The following is a 24303-nucleotide window of genomic DNA, read 5'->3' on the forward strand; positions in this document are numbered from 1 at the left end:
GAAAAAGACCCCAAGGAGTACGACCTCTCTAATCGGCGCGTTTGTTTCGCCTCTCTGCCCGTTGGTGTAGTAGCACCGATCGGTAAGCGCGGGTTTGAACGATCCACTACACAAGTTGGTAGGAAATTTATGCGATTGTTTATTAAAACGTACCCCACGGTCACATTTAACCGAGAGAATCGGTCGTTATTCGTGTTTCCTTCCAATGGCCGCTTGCCCAGAGTGAGGAGCAGGACTGTTGCTGCTGCTTGCTGGGTGCATGGAAGGAAAGAATAAACTGAATCGGGGGTTTTCTTTAGGTTTTTGTGTGTGAATTTCGGTATGGTGTGTGAGAGAGATATGGTGGTGACGGTTGAAGTGCACATCCCGTGTCTTTCGGGTCTTTCGGGGTGTTGTGTCTGATGCTCGTTCGTATGGATCTGTGACCATTCCTTGTGATGGTAGCGGCACGGCCAGGCATCGTCAATGAAATTCTTCTCAACTCTGGTTAGAACCATTAAAAATAATCGGTGGCAACGTTACCATATGTTTCCGTTGCCGCTGCGAGACAGGGTTGACTACAAAAGGCAAACGCAGAAAAATGAAATGAGAAATGTAAAACGGGAGAAAAAGGGCAAGACATCGATGCAGATGGATGTGGAAACGAAGACAAAATTTAAACAAGGTTCTACCGACCCATGGCTTGGCCAACCCATTCCTCGGAGTCGGTTGTGGTCAAGATAAAGAAAACGATTTTTCTTCGATTATGTGCTTCAAGTTGACCAATCTAAACCTGACTCGAAAAATACATTTTAACAAGTGAGCGCACAAGAACAATGCTCCTAAAAATTTGGACCGGACAACAACCAGCATATTGTTTAATATTTTGCACGAGTGACAAATACGCCATTTATGACTCAAGAATCCAGCTGAAAGTGTTTTATGTTAGGCGATTTATGACAGAAGCTTTTATTACCGTGACCAAAACGTCCTTTGCTAACCTTCTCCGTGTATGTCTCACTCGATCGCCGCATGACCGTGAAATGATAATCCTTTTTGGGGGTAGTTATTTTGGTCTGACTTTGACGAGCGAACTTCACAGCTGTGAAATGAAACCAGCACAGAGAGCACGCGGTATAAAATTGTTTGGAAAAGCGCTCGTTTAAAAATCGACCAGAAATGTGTTTTTGAAGCATATGGTTAATTTTGTTTTTCTTTTCCCGGTGTTTTATTTGGAATTGGCTGGTTGGGCCCGGTTTGTCCATCACTTGGATAGACGTGAATGAAGGATTTTTAAATTAGAATTGGTTGTTCCTCGAACATTTTGATGAAGTGTTCTGGAGCTACGGAAAGGATTATCAACAGCATTATGGTGGTAAATGGAATATTTTAATCATGTTCTATGTGGATGTGTTATGTCATATTATTATTCTCATATGTCAGCACCACCAAACATCTGTCTTTATTATCTTTAGGATGTATTCCGGGGTGGCCCAATGGTAGATGCGACAACGGTGCCGGTCTTCACACGACAGGATCGGGGTTAAAGTCTCATCTAGGCCTTCCTCCATATTGACGAGGACTGACTGCGGTATCAAGAAGTCTTGTAAGCCAGAAATGGCAGGCATGACCTAAGAGGTCTTTAGGTCAAGAAACAAGAATATATCTATTAAATAATATATATATATATATATATATATATATATATATATATATATATATATATATATATATTAAATGATACAAGATCACTATCCCCATTATTCTCAATTACAGCAACGCCTCATAGAATAAAGCATCTAGACTGACTATTTGTAGCATCAATAAGCCTAGTAGACCATTAGACGGCCGGCATGATTTAGCAGGTCAAGCCAAAAATATTCAATAATAGTTCAATATTTATTGGAAGGTTATCAGATGATATCACAAGACCTTATTGTGTGATATCGTTAATCCGGTATTGAGTTTTCAAGAGACTACGCAACGTTGCGTTGCGGCTTACACAGGAGGTGAGCGATAGACGATCGAGGATTCAATCAAATGCTAAGGATACTCTCCAACTGTTAAGTTACAGATGCTTGATTCTTATATTAGTTGTAGCCATACACAGCGGAATTTAAAGACTATCGAGAAGTTACTGGTGCCCCTCTGAGGCGCCGTCTGGACTGCGTATTAAAACCCTTTTGGAGCACTCCATTGGTATGCAGATCGAACTAACCAGTTACGTGTAACTCAAGTCCTTGACAACTTATTCTTCTTTGGTCTAGAAAGGTCTTGATTTGCTGTTTCTGGCTTTCTTCATGATTTCTGTTGGGACTTAATTTTCAGGCAGTCCAGAGAGTCCAGGATGTCTGAACTCCTAGTCCAGGAAGCCAGAAATGGCGTGTTAATATCTCGCTAGGTTCTAGCATCAAAGAATGAAGAAGAGATATTCAAAGAGTTTTTCAAACATCTTTCGCATTTCTATCATATTTCTCAAATTCAAATTCATCTTAATGCGCGGTTATTTCTTCTGGATGTAAGGGAAACAAACACCCGCTGCAAACCTAATGGCCTGAGCGCGCAGAAACGTGCGTTCTAGATATTTTAAATAAAACTGTAATATATGAACGAATCGTGATACATAAATTTTTTCAAATTATTCAGTATGCAGAACAAAGCTGGCGGGCTGGCCATTCCACCAGACTCCTCCCTAACCCCCGCTGTGTGCACCATATGCGAACAGAAGAAGGTGGCAACAATCATAAGCCCAGAGGGAAAATGATCTAGCTTTCGGTTGGAGAAGTAGTAGCGGTCCCCGTGGTCGAGAGTCGCGCAACCTTTTTGCGCTGATATGGTGGTGAGCTTCCAAACTCAACCCCTCGAAACGCTGCGGGGTGAAAATCTGTCGATGCAACACGACGGTACACTTTTCGGTCGACGATCTCTCGCACAATCTAAACTTTAGCATTTAGCAGGCAAGCGGTTGCCAATTGTAAAAATCTTTCCCGCAGGCCTGGTTGTCGGTTGAGTGTGTGTTGTTTCCCTCCGTATTTGGTAAAATGCAACGTACGCCTGGAAGCTGTGATTGGCCTTTGCGTGTTTGATCTTTAACGGTGCGGGCGCGCGCGGCGCTCACGACTTTATTTTCCACCACCGCTTGGCTAGAATTCGTTTGATTTGGAAACACTATCCGTGAATGCGCGAAGCATATTATTAGTTGGGTGTTGGAGCTAAAACAAATAAATAGTGGCTCAAATGCGTTACGTTCGGTTATGGGAGGTTCTGTATCGAATCGGAGCATGCAGATATATTTTCCAAAGTTGAAGACATGTGTGCAAAAACTGTAAGACTTGTTAATTGAGTATTGAGGAACAAAATAACATATCTTCTACCTGCATGTATAAAGGACCAGGCTAGGATACAACAAACTTTCGATTTACATATCTAAACACCGTAATAAACTAATCGCCTGTTTTTGTTTTGCTCATTCCCATTTCAGAGTTCCTGTTAAATCTTCCTGGACGGTGGTGTCGGCGCACAAAAGCAAAGTTTCCAAGAAAAACGAACGAATGGGGGAACAAAGTTGTGTAAATAGAAGGAAATAATTGGTAAACAAATTCGTTTACCCATCGTCTGTCGTTTTCTCCCTTGGCATTCGCAGCTTAAGAGATCCATTCCCGACAGCAAAAAATCACACAAGGAAACCTAAACAACAAAGCCCTCAAAAGGTCCAATTAGGGGTTGTGGCGAGACCACAGGTTCGAGGTTTGGCGTTCTCCTCGGGGCTGTTGGTAGAGGATGCCTAGCCCAAGAGGTGTCGAATTCATCGCACACACACAGCAGCAGCAACAATGTTCTGCGGGTCTTCGTTTGATGTGAGTGTGGATGCTGGAAGATGAACGCGGAAGGATACGACCGACGGCTCTATTTCCAAACGCATCAGGACCTCTCGTACGGTTGTTTGTTCGGAAAAGCATAAAAATATGATAATGATGAGTTAGGCATCGCTAACGATACGGCGAACCGCTTACGAAAACACGTCGTGGCGGGTGTTGAACCAAGAAGAAAAGTGTGGAAGGATACAATGAAAAATATTTAACACAACATTTGTGTACGCCAGGTGAAGCACGGCGTGTTCGGTGACGTGTTTTATGTTGTGCAAAGGTGTTAAGTATGTGTAATATTGCGTGGTGAAGAAAATAGTGTGAAAAAAGGGGTTCTTAGTTGCGCAGCTTCCTAACGCAAGAGGAAGTCATTTTGAAAGTGGTGGGAAAGGAACGGTTTGAAATTGGTGAGATGAGAAAATATTCAAACGACAGGTGAATGTGCGTGTGTCAGTGTATTAGTGAAAATTGGTTATTGTGTGTGTCTGTAGAGCAGTGTAGTTGATGTGCATAAATGTGCTTAAAATAAGAAATAGTGTCAAAAGTTGGCTCTAGTGTGTTTGCCTGCTGAGTGGAATCAGAGAATTCCACCGATCAAACATGGATTATGTGGTGCTAGTAACGACGCTTTTAGCATTGCTAATAAGCCCAACGATACAAGGTAAGTTAATATGCAGGTTATTCTAAATGCCCCATTTTTCGTAATATAACAACAAGACCTTCATTAAACCAAATCAGGAATACCAAATCCTTAAACAAGTGTCAGAGATTGAATCGCTCTACGGACTTTCGGATGTAGGAACCAAAACTCTGGAACTTGCTCTGCTCCTGGACTCTCTAAAACCCTCAAAAGGCCTTCTTCAGAGATTAATAGATATATTGTCAAAGTCCTGACTACGGGGACACGGTTCTTACGGGATTCGACACTTGATTTTGCCGTGTGAAAGTGAGCTTCGCTATCGCTACGGCTATTAGATCGCCCTTGTTAGAGAATGCTAGTTCATAATATAAGATTAATATAAGATCACACAGATTGACTCTTAAGGATTCGAATGTTTTTTGAAGTCATTATTTTATTCACTTTACTCGTACAATTTTTAATTTTACAAAATATTTATCGAAATCTAAATAATTTTTTTTTAACGTTTAAGAAAACTCAAAGCATCTTGTTACCCAGCGATGAAACCTACAAGATAAACTCTATCTGCAAGAGGTAAAACAGTGTCTGCTCTTCTCCATTTCTGAGAACCTCCTTAATCTTAAAATGGAAGTGAAAGTCTAGTTACCCTTCGTAACGCGCTAATTAATTTAACAATGTCATTTCGTTGACATCAATCAGATTATCCTCTCTGTTTTTTCGTCCTTAAAACACCTTCCAAACGAGCGCGCGAGACGGTTTTCACGTCAAGTTGATGATGTGTACAAACCGGGAAGTGTACGGCCACGTGTTTTCCGCGAGCCAACTCTGCTGCGGGAAAACGGATGAAATATTTAATTTAATTTGAGCACCTCTTACTAAATTCCAAACCTGCTTAAGCCGTTCATGTCTCACTCAGCACCAATGGTGCTGTGTTCCGAGGTGGAAACTTAGAGCGAAAACATAAGATCACTAGAGGGAAGGAGAGGGAAAGTATTTGTAATGCACTTGAATGATGGAGGTAAGCGAAGTTGGCTAGAATCGCGGATTGGTGGTTTGGGTTCGGCGATAAAAGCGAAGAAAAATAAGTTTCGTTAACAAGTTTCTCGAGCTATTGCTTTCGGTGGGGAAACACAACAGTCGGGCACACAGTTACTTGCGCTTCAAGCCTTTGTATTTATTTTGTTTTATTTCGTTCTGTTCGGGAAACCAGAAAGGAAGCAACAGCAGTGCTTCCTCGACAGCAGCAGCAGCAGCAGCAAGTACGTTGATCCTGATCGTGTACTTGCCTGTACTATGGTGGCCCTCGACGTGCTACGGTGGACAAAGTAATTGAGATCAAAGTTGCCGCCGGCTGAAGACACAGAAGCTGTGTGTCTTCTTCATCCCAAACTCGAGTGTTACAATTTTGCCCAAGAATCGGCGGAGAACCTTTGCGGTACGAAAAGGACGGACCTCGCACACTGTACACGATTCGTCGGGCAGAACATTTCCGGTCCCGAGAAAGTGCAAAACATTTTGCTCTTATCGGCAGCCCCATCTTACGAAGAGGACGGAAATGTCTTGCAAAACTGGAGCCTTTCGCGCGCTCTGATGATGTAGTACAGGCCGCCCCAGCCCTTTGGAGGCGGGTGGTTTGGACAGGCCTTTCGTTAATGAATTTACTTGTGCAAAATTTTCGGGAACGCTGGGCTTAAATTAAAAGATACTTATCTGCATAAAATTATCTCCGATATTCAGTGGCAGCAGCATCTCCAGTGTGCAAAGAAGCCATGGTGGTGTTGCTGGGCCCTGGTGTCCGATAGCAGAGGGAAGGGATGTAAAATGTTCAAGACACCTTCTGCATTATTTTGCACAATCTTTCTGGTGCAGACGAGCGCTCTCGTCGTCCCGTTCGGGTAGCATCGTAAAGACATGGTAATAATATTCCTTTGGCAGGCTTGACTTTGGTTGCGATGGTTGGTTGGAAAGTTTTTAGCGCCTTCTGGGGAGGGAGAGTTTGGGTAGAGTGAAGCCGATAAGAACAATTTCCTGCATCTCTGGCCTTCTGGATTCTGAGCTGACATCCCCTCTGGCGAGGCGGGATGGTTCCAGTAACGGCAGCAGAGCTTTGGGCGACGGACGGGATCATAACGGCGGCCGTGAGTTTTGTGGGATGAAGAGACAAAAAGAATTTAATGAAAATTACCCGAATTAAACGACAGTTTCGGTGAGTTTTTGGGAAGGCTGGGTAAGGCGCGAGTTTGGGGTTTGGTCGTCGGAGTCGGGAAAAATGAGTGCGGCTAGTTTGTTAACCGTTTGCTGGTTGATTACACGATTAAAGTCTTTTCCAACCCCCCGGTGACTGAGTTGACATCGAAAAATTTTAATCAGCTTCAGCTGAGTCTGTTAGTACTCAGGCAGTTAGGAGAGAGTACATAGTGGTTTGGAGAGAACTGCAAGTTCCGGTAGTGAGATGATTTTTTTTAAATTTTAAATTATTGTATGAGCCAAACCATGCTTTACAATCATTATCTTGTCTTATCCTTGTTGATAGTTTGTTCAGTCGGACAAAAAATACAATCAAGAACACATACACAATTCTTAATGTTGAAAGCAATCAAGCGTGAATCGTTGTATTTGCGCAGAAGTTAATGATAATTTTGCATTCGTTTTATCAACCTGAATGTCTCACCGTTGATTGTGTGTGACGATTAAATTTGCATCCTTAACATCTCGATGCTTCATTACTTACACATTGTTGTGCTGCTATGTCCTCAAAAGTAAAAACAAAAATCAAAGTAAGAGGCCTTCAGGGACATTGACATTTACTGCAGCGATCAGAGTCAGAACCCAAGAGGAGACATTATACGAGACTCCAAATAGACTTCGGAGTCCTCTAAATGATCGAAGATCCTAGGATAAGACAGTCAAAGAGCTTATAGGAAGATAGGCATCTCTGGAAATGATTGTGGTCTCATGACAGCTCAGTGCTTCAAGATTCTACCTAGTTAGCTTCTTCTATAATTTGCCCCTGGGAATGACTGTCTAGCTTTGCTGTCTTCGATCAATTTGTCCTACGAGTCTGTCGGGATGCTTTGCATTTGGGCAATACTTAGCGAACTTCGGCTGAACCTTTGCTTCTCTGAGGTCTTTTCGGCTGATTTCGTCAAGAGATCGTCAATAGTCCAGCTAGCATTCAACTTCATCCGTTACATGTATATATTTTTGTCAAAATATTTTATTTTAACTTTTATTTGCTATCAAGCGGTCCAAGCAGTCCTCTGAAAGTTAAAAATTTTTCATTCCACTATATATAGTCCAAACTTTAACCATAGCTTTTCAGATTTTACGGACATCTATGCCTTTAACGTTTAAATATTTTGGCACTACAACGGGGAAATTGATGGCTAGCCGTAGCAGAAAACTTTTCGGTGAAACTTTCTTCTTCTTCTCCCTATCGATACCAAACTCCCTCCCTTACTGGTTAACTGCAAAATCGGTAGAAAAACTTTTTATCGGGATTTTCAAATTAATGGTCAAGGCAAAATTGGGGGAACCAGCAAATCGATAAGGTGGAGAACATGGTATATACTGCCTTTCTGAACCATGGAGTTGGAGCACCATGGGAGCAAAAGTGCTAAACAAACATCCTCCCAATTTTACCCTGGAGCCTTTGGCTAACGCTTGGTTGTGGAAGCTTTGTGTTGTTTTTGTATTTCGTTTCAGTGGTTAGAAGGAATGTTTTCATTTCCCTTTTTTTATACCGTAAGAAATCAGAAACGTTAGAAGCGAGGATGATGATGGTGTTCGTTCTTCCGCTTTTTTGCCTCTGCTTAACGTTAGCTATTATCAAGTGTTTCGCTTTCGTTTATTAGATTGCAGCCAAAGTTTAGAAAGTGAGCAGCAGCAAAGCTGAAAAAGAAAACACACATCTACCGGCACGAGAGAAGACGAGTTTAGACCGGAAAATTCACCCCAGCAGAACCCGGAGCTTCTTCTACACGGATACCTTCTGCGAGCCCACCCTCGGTTTTCGGAAGTGTTGATAAAAAAATGAAATGAAGTAAAAAATCAATAACAAACTTTACTGCCTTGTGCGCGCCTCCGCTATTACCTTTTTTACTTTACGCACACTAGGAAAAAAAACTGGCGGAACTTTGGTCTGTCCCGAACTTTTATTTGTGATTTTATTCTACCCAATCGAACCCGACGAATGGTTTATGGTTCGAATTTCAGTAGGGCGGTTTGATTGTAAATTTTCGTTCGTTTTCATTAAAACTCGTAAAAGTGAAATCAATTTACGCGTTCGGGAAGTTAGATCTTTGCTGGTTTGTTTTCCCCGTGCTTATTGATGTGGTTTTGGTCCTTTCTTGTTTTGTATTTCTTTTTTCTAAGCTCCTACTTTTTTCAATATTCTGTGCGCTCGCTGTTAAGGGTATCCTTTCGTTTTTGTTAGCAACTTTGAGAGAAACTTTTTGAATTATGTAATCGGCGTTAACCCCCTGATGGAACATGTTTATTGATATGTGTTTTGCTAAGATTCCTTCTGTATTTATTTGTGATTTTGCTTTCTTCATCATATTTTCTTATTTTTCCTTTTTATCTGATTTAGTTATTGATTATTCTATTAAGTTAGTTATGTTTTTAATTAAAATATTTATTTATTCTTATCATGTGCATTAATTTATTATTTTTATCAATGATTTCATTTACTTATCCCTTTTTTTTAATTAATTTTTTAACTTATTAAGCTATTTACTGCTTTATCAATTTTGTTATTTATTTGTCTACTTATTCATCTGTTCTTTCTTTAATTTGCCTTTAAATTTATCGTTTTTTTTATTTATTCTTTATCTTTTTAATATTTGTCCATTTACTTATCTTTTTATCTGGTTTTTAATCTATTAATTCATTTTCTTATTAGTTTTTTTTGGTTAGGATTTCTACTTTTTAATCTTATTTACTTAAGATATCGAATTAGTGTAGGTCTTTCATGTTCCGTTAGGTCTTTTTTTTGATAATTTTTCATTACTTACAAGCGCTTCTTTTGCTTTAATCAATGTTATTACGTTTTTTTTTTGTTGTGCCTTGAAAAATCATCAATTTTTGTCCTTTTCGTCTTGTGGGCTTACCTGTTATTATTATTCATTTGTTTCGAAGAAGTAAAGTAAACAATAGCACCACAAACGAGACACGTCGAAAACGTTTGTTAATGCGACAAGATGACCTATTCTTCTCAAGCAAGATTTATTTATGCTTCCACGGTGCGCTTTCCATTCATGGTTTGTTGTTGCTGCGGCAAAAGCACAGGCCATGGCAAAAAAGGTGCGCAGAGAAGTTCGATTCTTTCTCGCGTTCATTTCGCTTCCTGCGTTATCGCCAATAATGCGCCCCGAAGGATGATGGCCACTGGTTTGTGCGCGGGTAGTAGCAGGTGGAATTGATTAACTTTAATTTTGCCGTCCATTGTATTGTGCCCTTTTTCTCCATCGGGCGGACTCCCTAACGCTCCCCGACCTTAGGTTTGGATATTATTTTTGCCTCTCATTTCTTATTGCCCTTTTGTCAATAATTTATTCCAAACAGTCAGTTTTCGAACAAGGTTGAAAACATGAAGGTGTGGAGATGGAGTGGGCAAGAGTGTGGGGTTGTCCTTACTGGCTGGCCTGCACAACGAAACTCAGTCGATAATTCTTTGGCGGGGGCCCGTAATTTATGACTTTGCTGGCGCCCTTCCCGAAGCATTCTTCGAAGAACGTTAAAAACGCCTCGGCTTCTTATTGGCGAACCCTGGTGTGGCATCCGTTGGACAACAACCAATTACTCTCCCTTCGGAGAATTTTTTTCGCTGCTTCGTTTGCCACCGGCCGCGTATAGCTACCGGCGCCAATTCGATTGTGTGTTAGGCGGTTTTTCGTGGTTTTTCGGGATGTAGTTTGGGAGTGCTTTTTGATAACATCCAACCGGTGTTACGGTAGTTGGATGTTGGAGGGTTTTTGGCTGTGCAGTCGTTGTCTTTCATGTTCTGGTGTTGGGTAGGGATTTCGGGAGCGGTGCTAAAAATGAAAGTGTATTTTCCTGTCAACAAACTGCCTGGTAGTCTAGGGAAGGCTGCGGTACATTGTTTGAACATGACAGCCCCTGTTCTTTGCAGGAGCATAAAGTTGAAGTTCTTATTATGGCTGCATTTTATGTTGCGTCAGTGAGGACATACAGTGGTACAGAAGTAAAGTTTTGCATCTTGCAATCGTGACATTTTCGTATCTCAATTTTGGTTGTAGAGTAGTTGTAGTTACGGATTCCATTGTATTGACTTCACCAAGAATTATTGGACTTCTCGGAGTTTTGTTAGCTTCTATATTTTAGTAGCCTGAGTCTGCACACAACTCCATGGTATTCTTGCTCTAATCCATCCTATAATCCAAAGCAATGGTTGGCAAAGGTAGCTCCATCCGAACTACACCCATGCAGCCAGAAACAAAGACCGAAAGGTATTTTTATTGATTCAACCTGCAGCCAACCGTTTTCGACCGAATGTCGGGCACCCCTGTGTATTATGGAGTTCTGTGGCGTGACTGTCGTCCTTGTGTGGAAGCCTTCGTTCATTTTATCGCATTTTGCAGAGGGTGGAAATATGTTCCGAGGACGACGACGTGTGTTTGGGTCCAGATCCTCACCAAAATTCTCCCCCATTCCAGTGCACCAAACCCATCAAATGCACCAAACACCAACCCCCGCACATGCGCGAGGGTGAACTCCCCAGGACAGCATGTGGGCATCATTGCCCTGGAGTTTTTTTTTGTTTTTCGGGGGTCGTTTCGACCTTATCTTGAACTTGATCTTGGATACCGTCTCGTGCCGGCTCCGAACGTGGCGGCATTCCATTGTGTGGAACGGCGCGGACGTGAACACGGGAAAGCCAACATTTCATTCGGTCTCGGCACACAATGGATATTTTCTCGCCTACTTTTAAGGATGATCGGGGGTGTAGATTTCATGTGTGTGTGTGTGTGTGTTTAGTGGTTAGGGGTTTAAGGGGAAAAGCGGTGAATCGTGGTATGAAGGGTGTAAACACAGGGTAACAAAGACTAATGTACAGTGAGTACAATTGTAGTAAAGACACGTTTGGGGTAGATTTTACAGTCTGTATCACAGTTTCGTTAAGTAAGTTGTAAGTTGTGGATGAAATGTCACTTTTTGTTGCTTGACACTATGACAATAAAAATATTGCCTGCAGCGAAATAAGTATGTTCAGAATTCGTTTGGTTTCTGACTATAAAGTTTGAAATTAACTAATCTCTAATCTAGGTGGGTTCAAATTTAGCTTAAAATTATTCAGCAATATCACCACAAGTGGTGTGGTCCTGAGATTGCTGGCTTTTTTGACTGGATCTTGATCCTTGATCCGGAGCTGGATCATCAGTTTATGCGTACGGACCGGATTCAATACACAGTCACTACATCATCATACTTAGGATCTATCAAGACTCTTCTGTCTTTCTAGATGTTCAGAAAAGATTCAATTGGCTGGATTGTCCGGTGCCATTCTCATGACATGACCTGCTCTCTCTAGATCCTTGCAAATCTAATTGGTTCAACAAATGTAGATCCACCGCGTACCTAAAAGAGCTGCCCTTTTTCTTCTCTACCATTCCACCGATGCCTCAGTGATGTATGTGAATACTGGGACTGCAAAAACTTGGTATCTAGTGCCTGCTTTGTTCGTTGGGACAGTATATTATCTAGTATATTGTCTGGGAGCTCATCATCTATGTTGCTGCAGGTGCGGACTGTACACCCTAGATTTTTTGAAGATTTGGGGAACTTCGGAGTATCAAGTTGAGAGGATGAAGACTCCTTAAAAATGGCTAGTCCGGCAATTAATCTCCTTAAAATCCTTATATTTTTTAATTTCTTAATTTTTACAATTGATCTAAGTATGCTTTATTTCATTTAATTTCTAATGCGGCAAAATGTGACGAAAGCATTTCGTAATGAATTTAAAACTATGCGCAATATTTTCAAATTTGAAATTGTAGTCAGATAATGACGAAACCTTCCTGTACAAACTTTTATTCTACCCACTGTATTTCCTTGTGTGGCAGCAACCATTTCATCAGACGGTCGAATGAAGAAAAATGGACGCAAAACTCATTTTCCCAATTTTCTTCCGAATTTTTCTTGTTTTCTTCCATCCCCATACATTGTGCTCTCCTCTTCAGGGAAGTTGAAGCTTAGTTCCTCGGTTAACGTTTCCTTTATATGTAACCGAGAGCATGGGAAAATCCTTAGCACAATTTCCTTTAAACATGCAACCGTGTAGTAGCTGCAGCACCAGCGAGTTTTCCCGCTTTTTGTTTCCGTCCAGTCAGAGGTGTGAGCAACGACATATGTTGTAACTTCACGAAGGCACGAAGGAAAAAAACGCACTATCTCTGTCGCCTAAAACTCTGCAATCCCGCACACTACTACCTGTGTGTTCTGTACAATCCCCACCCAATTGGGGAGGAATTTTCAATTCTGGTGGTGACGCCATTTTAACATCGTGCTCGCTTTTTACCCAAATTGTATCTTCTTCCTTTCGCCACGGACTAATACTCCCGATCACGTGACAAGAATTCGTGAACAGCAGTCTCTGCCCAGTTGATGAGCGCGGGCCCCCTGTTTGTCGGTCCTTACCTTGTGGATAGCGTTGTTCACAGTGCAAGTAGCTGTGGGGTTAGATCCTTTTGGGGGGTTTTTGTTGTTGATGGTGGTGCTGGCATGTTGAATTTTCCGTCCCTTTTGAGGAAGGTTTTTTTTTTCGAGACACGCGCACTTGTGACTGTCAGGAAGCAGTAAGTGTATATCTTGACACTGGCCGTGTGTAGTATAGCGAGAGGGGCAGGATGAGGCGAAGTTCGTTGGCATGTGTAGTGTATTTGTTTGTCTTCGCGACGGCCACCCCATCAGCCAGCTCCCAGCCGTTCGGCAGAGTTTAGTTAAGAGTGAAGGGAGAGAAGTCCAGGTTTTTTATGGCACAGCAAACCGCCCCAACCAAGGAAACAAAACACCAGCTCCAAGTGTTGATGGGTGTTTTTCTTTGTTTTAGGAAGGAAAAAAGGACGTACTTTTACGTCGTGGGTTTGAGCACCTATGAAGCTTTTAGTAGTGCAACGTCCACGATTTCTCGCATCGTGTCTTGCTCTATCGTGCCCAAGAAGTGATGACAGGATACGATGTGTGTTTCGTTTATGCGGCGTAATTCAGGAAGAAGGTAGAAGGGAAAGGGAGGAAGGGCAGTGGAGTCGTCTGTTTGTTTAACTTTGTCGTATTCTCCTGCCACGTGTGTTTTTGCATGCATCGATGTCTTTAAGAGGTAATGTTTAGATAAGATTTCTTAAGTAACATTCGCATAATTTAATTAGGTTTGATAATCTTGGAATAGAGATTAAGGAATGACGTGTCCTCAATATTTTTTTCCTGGAAAATCGTCAGAAATTGATGGTTCAAGTATTCCTTAAATTCTTGTCATCATTTATTATGACGATGAAATGAAATGTTTATCCATTTAAGCCGATTTTTGTTCGACATCTTAATCATTCGTTAAAAGTGACATTTAAACCCATGGCGTTATGACGTTTCCCCCCCCCCCCCCCTTTCTATACCGTTGCAAGCAAACCTTTCGAAACCGTTCATGAAAATACGCGTCGGAGGTAATGAAGCGTGTCTGCTTGTTTGAAAGGAATCGGGTGGTGATAATTTAAACGTCGAGCTTTCTTCGGTGTATCTTACAGCCTGCGCTCAGCAGCACAGTTTATTGGTGGAGGCCACCGAAACAGCAGGGCAATTCGATATGATCAAGGTGATTAAGGGAATGGGCCATAAAATTTAACTTACCCCCGGTATGTGTATGCTGGTTGGTCAGCTGGCAATGGCGAAGAATGTCAACTTCATCAGTTAAATTACGCGTTTTGTGAGCGAGTGTGTACACTCTTCTCCCAGGCATTACTGATTCTCAGTATTATTGCTACAGACTTTGGGAGTGTACCCTTGAATGCATGCTATCGTTTACATACGGTATAAGTGATATTTTCAGGTGTGAGTTGAAATCGCAGCCATAAATATTGTTCTATACCTTCACAACTTCTCACCTATAATTTCAAAATCTTTATCTGTCCAATATTGACATGCGTTGTCATTGAGTTACATTAATTGAGAAAAATATGCCTCAAAACTGTACGGTATCAGTTTACACCACTGTGCAGAGTCTTTGAATTTCCCATCGATTTATAGAGGAATATTCCACGTCAAGAGCGCGTTAAGTCTCCAAAACCTTAATTCCCTCTTTAACTTCGAAAGCAATATTTGATGTTTGCTTAGCACTTGATCGATACTTACAAATTCATTTGAGAATTACTCATGCGCGCATCTGGTGCAATCGAACGTGTGTGACGAAAACTCACCCAAACGAATTACAACGCCCAGTCTGTTCTTCTTGAAGTCGTCCCTTCCAGAAACTATGTGCGCCATTAAAATAGTTCACCCGAGAGTGGTCGAAAAGAAGAGTGGTTTGTTGTGTTTGTTGATAAATTGTGAACCAACGAAATAAATATGCCGTTCACGACAAGTAGTTGTGCGTGTGCTGGGGACAGGCAAGACTAGTGAGACAGAGGGCGAGCAGAGAAATATCATAAAACAGTCCGATTCCCACAGAACGAACAACACTGTGAGTGGTGGTGTGGTGTTGTTTGCTGCCTGGATGCGATCTGGATTACATCAAGCACCGATTAGACTGTCATAGAAGGCTCAGCGCAAAGGGTCCATGAAGAGGTCACTTTCCCGAACGGCGGGCCCGCTGACATATGCTTTTTCTCTCCGACTTTGAGTGATGGCGGCGACCAGGGCAGGGCAGATCATACGGTTTGGTTGGATGTTCTGAACGCTGAGCATTGAGAATGTGGGTTAAAAAGTGTGAACACATTCTTTCACTGCTCAAATTTCACGCCGACTTACGAAATAACAAAGTCATATCAATTTATCAAAGATATTTCAAAATGGAGTAAGTTATGTTTTTTCTTGGAGATATTTATTCGAGACACCGAGAGCCATATGTGTTTTATCCTACATTTGATGGTATCTATCATAATTTCTTTTGTGTGTGAGATGTCTAACTATTATTAGTTGATGTTTTACAAAACCCTTCCGTGGTTTGTTTAATGTGTTACATTGTGTCATTCGTGTTTGTTAATTCACTCAATTTATAAAACGCTCATCACAAGCGGCTGCAATTTTTACCTTGGTTCTGGTAAAATTGAAATTCATTTGTATTCTGAGACTAGAACTTCAGGATCTTTGGACGAAAATGATAAACTGATGAGCGTGGGACTTAGTCGGAACGTATGTTCTGGGAGATATGGAGAATCCAGTGAAGTGAAGCTATTCACTTTACAGTTTCTAGCTATGTTACATGATATCAGTAGTTTGAAGCCCTTCTATACCTACTTGAAAGATTGTCTTTTTTTGAAATGTACCTATACCTTCGAATATATAATTGTGCCTTGATGTGGACACATATCTTAATAATGTCCTGAACTGTTTAAGTTGGAGATTTTTAATATGCATCTTTGCCGCAACTTGAAACAAACGAAAATCAACTCTTTACGTCCAAATATCTCACCTTCAAGTGGAATCAAGCACCAAAGTCTCTCAAACGCTGTCATCAATTTTTGCTGCAGTGGTAACATGTCTTCATCCATATTTAGCGTTATAACTTCATCAAATTTTTTTGTAGTTTAATTAAAAACTGTCTCTTCCTGGCTTACTTATATGGTCTAAATTTGCTGGATTAAACCAATATTGACTTATGCTATTATTTGAAGTATCTTATTCTTCTTTCTTTGCCTAACGACCTATTAGGTCATGCCTGCCATTTCTGGCTTACTAGACTTATTGATACCGCACAGCTGGATAGTCAGTCCTCTCTATAGGGGAACGGCTCTGATGAGACTTGAACCCCGGTCCTGCCGTGTGAAGACCTGCGCCACTGTCGCAACTACCATAGAACCGCTCCCATTCATAGTCGAGTGGAGTTAGAAAATATTAACTTTTATGACTTTGCTCAGACAACGCTTTTTCGTCTAAGCTAATGAATTCACTTAGTTAATAATGCTTGCACGTGGTTAAATTGAGCATGCGTTTCAAATGCAGTCGAATGTTATTATGCTACAGTCACCATTACCACCGAAAATGTTTCATTTTTCGATTGTATGTAGAGCCAATATTAAGTGGCAATAATGAGCACCGGCTAATGTACACGCCACACACTTATGTTCTAAATGTTTGCAATTCATTTTATTACTTCATTGCAGACAAATGCTACGCAATTAACGTGTAGCATTATAATGGCGTCATATTCTGCCATTTTCCACGTATGTGCATTTGTCTGACAGGGAATCCTGGTGGGAGTCCTGGGTCGTATTAAAATTCCACTGATGAGCAATACTCAGTCGATTGTATGATAACGGCAGCATCATTCCACCCAACAGTTAAGGGGAGCTTGGAGTGCAATTATAGGTGATTTGTGTGAATTTACATTTTAGTTCAGTCTGCAAACGAGCATTCTCACACCAGTGGCCATCGGTCAGTCAATAAAAGTCAATTCGTATTAATGATGCAGTTGGAATGCAGACCGAAGCCGTGATTGGACTTATATGCTGATATTGTTTAAGTTGAAGAATTTAAATCGCTGTTTGATAAAATTGTGAAATATGGTTGTTTTAAAGTAGAACCTGTATTTTTGGTTGTGAACACCTGGGGAACATTCTCATCATGCTTTGGTAAACGCAATCAATTGCAATTCTTTGCATATTAAGTAACCGCGACACGCAGCAAAACTAAAACACAACAGGGTATTCAACATGGTTTCTTGCTGACGTGTTATTCAATTTTCTCTCTGCATAAACACGCTCTGACATGCATTGTGAATGGCAAACAAATAAAAACATACTGACAGAAAGTAATTAAAATTCGCACTATCGCTCCGACGATCGCAAATAGCAAAGCGGCTAGTGGCGTGTACCTACATTTTAATTATTCGCAATTAAAATGGTTATTTCCAGTTCCAGAAACTATCGAATCCGCAGCACATACCCAGTTGGTACTGAGCCAACAGTAGTGGAAAATAATACAAAATAACTTTAGCATGAGTTTCATGTACTCTTGGACTCCTCCTGGCCTATGCCGGTTTCTGGCGTTTGTTCAGCCGTTTCTTTGCATTCCAATTTTCGACTGACATTTATCACGGTATGGATGGTGATATGAAGGTGGACGGCAGAAGAACCGTTTGCTGTTTATTATGACTGGAACGATGTTTGTACTGGGACACCATGCCCAACATTACTCCACAGTCGCCCAGCGTCAAAGGGGCGGTTAATAGGCGTGAAAGGTGTGTGTTCGCTTTATGATGGAAACCGATCGACACTGCATAGCACGAAAGTGTACACCTGATTCTAGCATCAATTCGTAGATATGTTTTATGCTGCGCTTGGTCTGCATGTAAAAATCCCCCCGTTTCATGGGCGTCTGGTTTGCTGGCAGGCGTGTTTTTTAAATAGTACCTACAGGCCGAGAAAATGGGACCCACGGGCACGGAGAGAAAAGCATGCAAATTTTGGTCTTCACGGCGGTTGTAATTTTTACGAGTACTGTTTAACGTCGCGCTAAAACAAGCAAACATACAATTTTACCGCCTTGTTTGGCTGGTGTTTGGCTGGCATTGCTACCAGATTTTTACGGGATGTTAGTTTGTATCGGTGTGTGTGTTTTTTTTCTTGTATACAGTGATGGCCGTAAATGTATGGTCGAGTATAAACGCTCCCCAATTACATTATTTTGATATGTTTTTTTTTCAACTTCTTTTTTATATTGATAATTTTGATTTTTATTAAATTTGCGTAAAAACTTCCGTGACAAAGAGATTGTAAGGATGAGAGGATGGGTGGATCGACTAGGATTACGATCCCATACAAAAATGATAATTTTTCTCAAATCGAATATTTTTGTGTGAGATTACTTAGAATTGAAAACATAGACAATTTCGTCCAGTATTTTGGACAACTACAAAATATAAGAATATTCATATATTTAGATAATTAAGGCCGTCGAAAAACCAATCATCAAATTATGACAGCAATTTTATATTTAAGTTGCAAAGTTAAAAAAAAAACAGACAAGGGACATTGCATAGATTTACGTCAAACAAAGTATATTAGTATTGGAATATTAAAGAATACTCAGAGTTTTTTTTTAAAGATTGGTCACCTCATGATTCTGAAATTGTTTTTTGGTAGTATGGTAAATCCAAGCACCGTGATGAATTTAAAAAATCAAAATGAAATTTTTATTTATACATTTGTTATGACGGCTGAAGCCGTATTGTCGATCAAAATGAAATGAAATAAATAAATTCGCAGTATTGTGTCGAGCAGTAATGCTTTAAAAAATAACACATAAATAAATAAGTTAATAAACTTCAAATAACATCAACCATATCATAATACGTGATCAATATTTTGAATAGCTTATATAAATTTTCCAGTTGTTGTTTATCCAAAGTAAATAATTAAGAAAAATTCAATACTTTTTTATATTTTTACCTGGAATTTATTTATTTGGTTTTACATTATCTTTGCCGTTTGCCATATTTTACTCTAGAAAGAGTAATTATTAACGACATAATAGGATTCAAAATAACGGATAGGTTACTGTCATGAAAAAGCCGGAATGATTCACCTAGTGACCTTACATCACCAACCACCACTGTATGCGGTTAGTGTTGTGCTTTTGTGATTTACGATAGTGTGTTCCTAGTTTTGGACCTGAGCGTGTCCTCGCAGCGTGTTTTGTTTATGGCGCTTTTTATATGGCCCCGGGAATGTTATCATGTTTTGGCAAAAATATACCCTAATAAAAGCATTTCATCAGCCTATACGGGCCTATGGTGTGTGTGTTTGCTCAAACAAGAAGTTAGGTTATGACCGTGTGTCGCACGCCGATGGTGGCCGTGATTTTCGAGCCATAAACTCTTGTGTCTTGTGTTATGTGCTGGGGAGACATAATTTGCTACGATGGGAAACATTTTTCGTCGGAATAGTTTTAACTACTTTCTTTCCCTGCACGTACTACAACGACGGGCCTAACGTTTGGCTAACGTTCGTACAAGCTAGTGACATGTGTCGGTCTCATCCATCGGAGGGGAACCGGGATTGTACTTTAACGGTGCTAAATAAATTAGCATTGCATGCAAATGAGGACGGAGTCGGACGAGAGCATCGCGAAAGGTCTCGTGTGAATCCTTCACCGTTGCCGCAAACGGTATCGCACGTGTTTCCGGGAATGTGTAATGCTTAAAGTGTGTACCATCACGATGCTTTTTTCGGTTTTGGTATTCTCCGACGTCTTACCGCTGCTTGGATCGTCTCTCGTTGTACATCTCTTGTACATTTTATTGCACTTTTTTTTTGTTCGCCAACTGTAAGATGTGTGTCGATATGCATCACCTTAGCGCCATTACGCTTACCATCCCACTACTATGTATTGGTGTCGCGCACTAATGGTATTTTCTTGTTTTCCTGTTTTTCTTTTGCAGGTATGTGCATCTCATTAACTTCCAAGTCAATGTTCAAACGTTCAACGTCCGCTGACCGATGGAAGGATCTTCGATCTGCTGAGTGCTATTTAATTTGCTCTACTAGCTCGGTGTGTGTGTGCGAGAAATCTCCTGGAAGATGTGTCAGAGGATTTTGTAAGAAAATATGGTCAGGCAAGTTAGGTCACAGAGTTCTCTCTCGGCATCCTGTGCAGTTGACCTTACTTGTATCTTCAGGCAACAAAGTGCATTAAATTAGTGATGCATTCTATTAACTTAGTTTGCTGCCCTTTCCCTGTCGTCTGCCTGCCATTATCATTACCCGGCAACACCTTCTCGGTGGATGTATTCATTTACCGTCTTTGGATAGGAGGACTCGTCTCTGCTGGATTGGATGCTTGGTTGGTGTCCCATCTTCACAGCGGCAAGACAATGCGACACGAAGCAGCTCGTTATTGGAGAACGATTATCATTTTTCGTGCCAAGATCATTAGCACGATCTGATGCACCTCTTCTCGTGTGTTGTTTGATGTCGTAGCGCCCTCATCCGGTGGAGAAGCGTCGGAGACGAGAGATCAATTTAAGCGATTGCGATGAGAGCTGGGCTGTGTTTTTTTTTTTGTTGGCGTGCAAGTAAATTAACGTAAATTGTAATTTAAACAGTCTGGAGCTACTGAAATTTGGTAAAAAAGCAATTAAATTGGCACCTTCTTTCTTTGCGGCAAATACCTCGGAGGTGTGTACCACGGCGTACCGATAAATCGCCTGGGAAGAGTCCATTACTTTGCATATAAGAACTGCTAATGACCAAACCCCTCTTTCGTTGGTGTTGTGATTACAGATTTTGGATAAACGGTTTCACCGGCTTGATTTTCGCCCATCCTTCCACAGGGTACTTCTCTGCTGAAGGTGTGTAACCTGGGACCCGAAACCCTAGATGGCGATGTTTGCATTTTCGACCTAAAAAATATTGGACTTACTGATGGTGGTTTGCGCTGTCACGATCAAATCGAACGACTGGGCAGCAGCATCTCCCATCGTTTGATGGCTCTATTTGGGCATTATTTCCGATCCCTGCCTTCGACTCGGCGGCTTGCACAATTCTATCTCGGGCTGTGACGATGTTTACGTTTACGGAGACTACCGTGCATATGTATGCCGGGCGCGCGCCCTGGTAGTTTGATGACCAAATCGTGATATTAGCGATCGTCGGACAAACGACCCTCAAATGTGTGTGTGTGTGTGATTTTTTCCAGCTCCCACCGGGTTTGTCTGCTCAACCCAAACGTTTACCTTTAATCACCTTAACCAGCCGTGGAGAACTGGTGAATCGTGTGTAAAAACTTGTTGTTGGCCCGTCGTCAAGAGTCGCCCACCGATCGGCGATGTGAAAAAAAAGATGTCGTCAAATCGGTTTTTGGCCTGCGGGTTGGCACGATTTCAATAACAAATGTTTCAATTTAGCTGAAAGTTCGTGGTTCTGCTTTTATTTTTTGCTTCGCTTAGTCCATCCCGTTATACTTCGGTTTGCTTTTATTGGTTTTTGGGATGCCTGTCCGGTGCGTGGGAAAGGTAATTTATTGTTGTAATTAGTTTTTCCCTAAATTACTTTACAACGGTCCGGTACCTTTGCTGCCCGAGGGAAGAACCTAGTGAAAGGCGGCGCGAAGTGAATGAAAAAGTCACGGAATCTGGAACGCGCGTTGACGCGGCTCTTGCAACCGTGCGGCCATGTTAATGATCCAAGACCAAGGAAATGCGCACTAAATTAGAGCCTAACTAGTGCAGAAATGTAACAAAATTGAGCGAGGAAATAGTTTTACTGCTTTCAATGAAATATTTGCCAATTAGCCGACAATATGCTCATGAGGCTGCTTGGTTGGTGAACGGCGTAAATGTAGTTACTTCCGGGAGTGTTTAGCATATCTGGTTCAAGATTTGATTGGGAGTAGCTTTCGCTTGGCCAAGCCTTTCTGGCTAATGAAAGTATGATTTATGTCTAAAATTTTATGCCTAGCTAAATTATGAACTATAAACGGGTTTTATGGGGCTATTAAAATTTTAAGTAATGTGCGAGGTGAGCCAAGAAGTTCCCAAAAGCTTCCTTTGAAGATGTCATTCGAGTTGAGCTGCTTTTATTATTATGGCTACTGAAGTTTTTGGACACATTATAATTTTAATTCCAAAAGCAGGTTCTTATTACGACTAGGTTTTGGATGGATACTTTGGGCGTGTGCGAAAGTTGTAATTAACTGGCGTTTTACGTTTCAATTACATTGCTCTTAAAAAACGTGGAATGATGGGCAGTCTTGGCTATGACCTCAGATAGACCTAGAGAGATGAATGAGAGCTCTTTAACAAAAAAACAAAGTACAATAATAATAAAATTCTTGTTGGGTTCTAGCGAGCTTTTAGTTAGAAGAAACTAGATAGCTCTGACAGCTCAGACAGATAGCTAGACAGATGTAGACAGCAATGGCTGCTGTATAGAGAGGTGGATCAAGTTCAGATGATTTGATGAATTTACAAAGCAAAGCATCAGCATAGCGTCAGGAAGTAAAGCTTTTCGAGGGTTTTCGACATTAACTTGCATTGTTGGGACAAGTTGTTACTCTTGTCAAAATAAACTGGACAATTCATAGGTAGAACCAGACTCTGTAACAGTTTCTCAACTTCGTCTAAGTTGAACTGGATAATTCATAAGTAAAACTGGACTGAAACATTTCGGTCTAAACTTTGCTGAAACCAATGTTTGTGGATGACTCATGTGCTGATGAGTGGTATCGAGGAAGTACGCAAATGTCCAGTTCAATCTGGAATTCATGAACTTTATCTTGTGCTGTGTCTAATATCTGGACCTAGATACCTGGAGTTCGACCTTTTCTGATTCATCCAGGATTTTTTTGCTAGAATTTTTATTTCAAATTAACAACATATTGATTTAAAAGGTTAGATTTTAATTTTTATCTTTTTTTTCTACGCCAAGCGCAAAGATTAGACTCCATTTAAGGTATTTGATATAATTATTTATGATATTTTTTTTGACTTTCACATCACCAGCAACTTGAACACAGGGAACAAATTTCAGACCATCCGTTTGCCACCCATATCATCAGAAGGCGAATATGTGTTAGCGTACAAATGAGTTCTGTAATGGGTTAGAAAGTAATAAAATTGGCTGAGAAAATGATAAACTGCCGGTCGGGAGCTGAGTTGAGTGTGGTCCGTTTAACGCTTGGCTTACCTCGGTCGGAAAACTTTCATTCTCTCCATCCATCCATCCACACCGAGAACATGTAGCATGTGCACCATCATGTCCCTGTTGCTGGCTTCCGTGGGGACACATAAACCCGGCCACCTAATCTGATGCTGATGGCCATTAACCGACAAGTTGGGTTTGGCTTCCTGGCTCGGACGCCGGGAGTTCGGGTGGTGTGACGGAAGAGAGTGTGTGTGTGTCCCATCTATGATACACACGTCCGGAAGCTAAACTAGCCCTTGTCGTGTGCTGTTTTTTTTTGCTGTTGGTCCTGTTTTAGGAGGTATCCAACGACCCTGCAAACACCGCCACGGGTTGATCATCTTTTTGCTCGTATAATTTACTGCCCAACACACGTCGTCGACCAGCGCGATATGTACGGTTTCCTGATGGTGGCCCTAGGATTGAAAAAGAGTAAAAACCTCTGAGTTCTTTTGCTTCTACGACTTGGCCCAGGAAGACACTTTTCCCTCCCGTGTGTGGAGACAAAGCTGCAGGAGGAGGCGTTGATCAATTAAGCATTTTACGAGTGTATCTATCTGAGAGAATGCGTTTTTTGTGCTTTGCTGCCCCTTTCCGTCGCGTTGGGTTATTCTATATTTTTCTATCACTCTCTCGAGCAGTTGGCGGGAAGGTCTCGGTCAGACGTCCACAGACACGTCGCCCACGTTGACACAGTTTGTCCCTAGGAATCATCGCTTTAACTCTATCGCCAGACCAGACCGTGTGTGCGGCCGGAGCGATAACAACTCATTTACGAAGACGGGATGTTGCTGTGACGTGGCTATAAAGTTCACTCGAAAGTATGATAGTAAAGCATCAAAAACGCACCTCAAATGAAAAGTGAGGACCGTTAATCCCCTGGATGCTCCCAACAGACACCAAAAAAAAAAGAGTGTCGTCGTGTAGCGAGATGATGGTTACGACGCGGAAGTATGCCATAAATAATTAT

The 24303-nt window shown here is 41.3% G+C and overlaps 1 protein-coding gene across 2 annotated transcripts in view; it reads left to right on the top strand.

The window, feature by feature from the left end:
* The window catches only part of LOC118506207 (protein sax-3-like), a 112229-nt gene that overhangs the window by 38299 nt on the left and 49627 nt on the right, over window positions 1-24303 (top strand). For both annotated transcript variants that reach the window (XM_036043014.1, XM_036043015.1), the window contains exon 4: window positions 3461-4506. In XM_036043014.1, coding sequence (XP_035898907.1) covers window positions 4446-4506 — 61 coding nt within the window. In that variant the 5' untranslated portion in view covers window positions 3461-4445. The remainder of the gene's footprint in view (window positions 1-3460; window positions 4507-24303) is intronic.

This window comes from Anopheles stephensi, chromosome 2, assembly GCF_013141755.1.
Source record: "Anopheles stephensi strain Indian chromosome 2, UCI_ANSTEP_V1.0, whole genome shotgun sequence".
In the NCBI taxonomy this organism is placed as follows: Eukaryota; Metazoa; Arthropoda; class Insecta; order Diptera; family Culicidae; genus Anopheles; species Anopheles stephensi.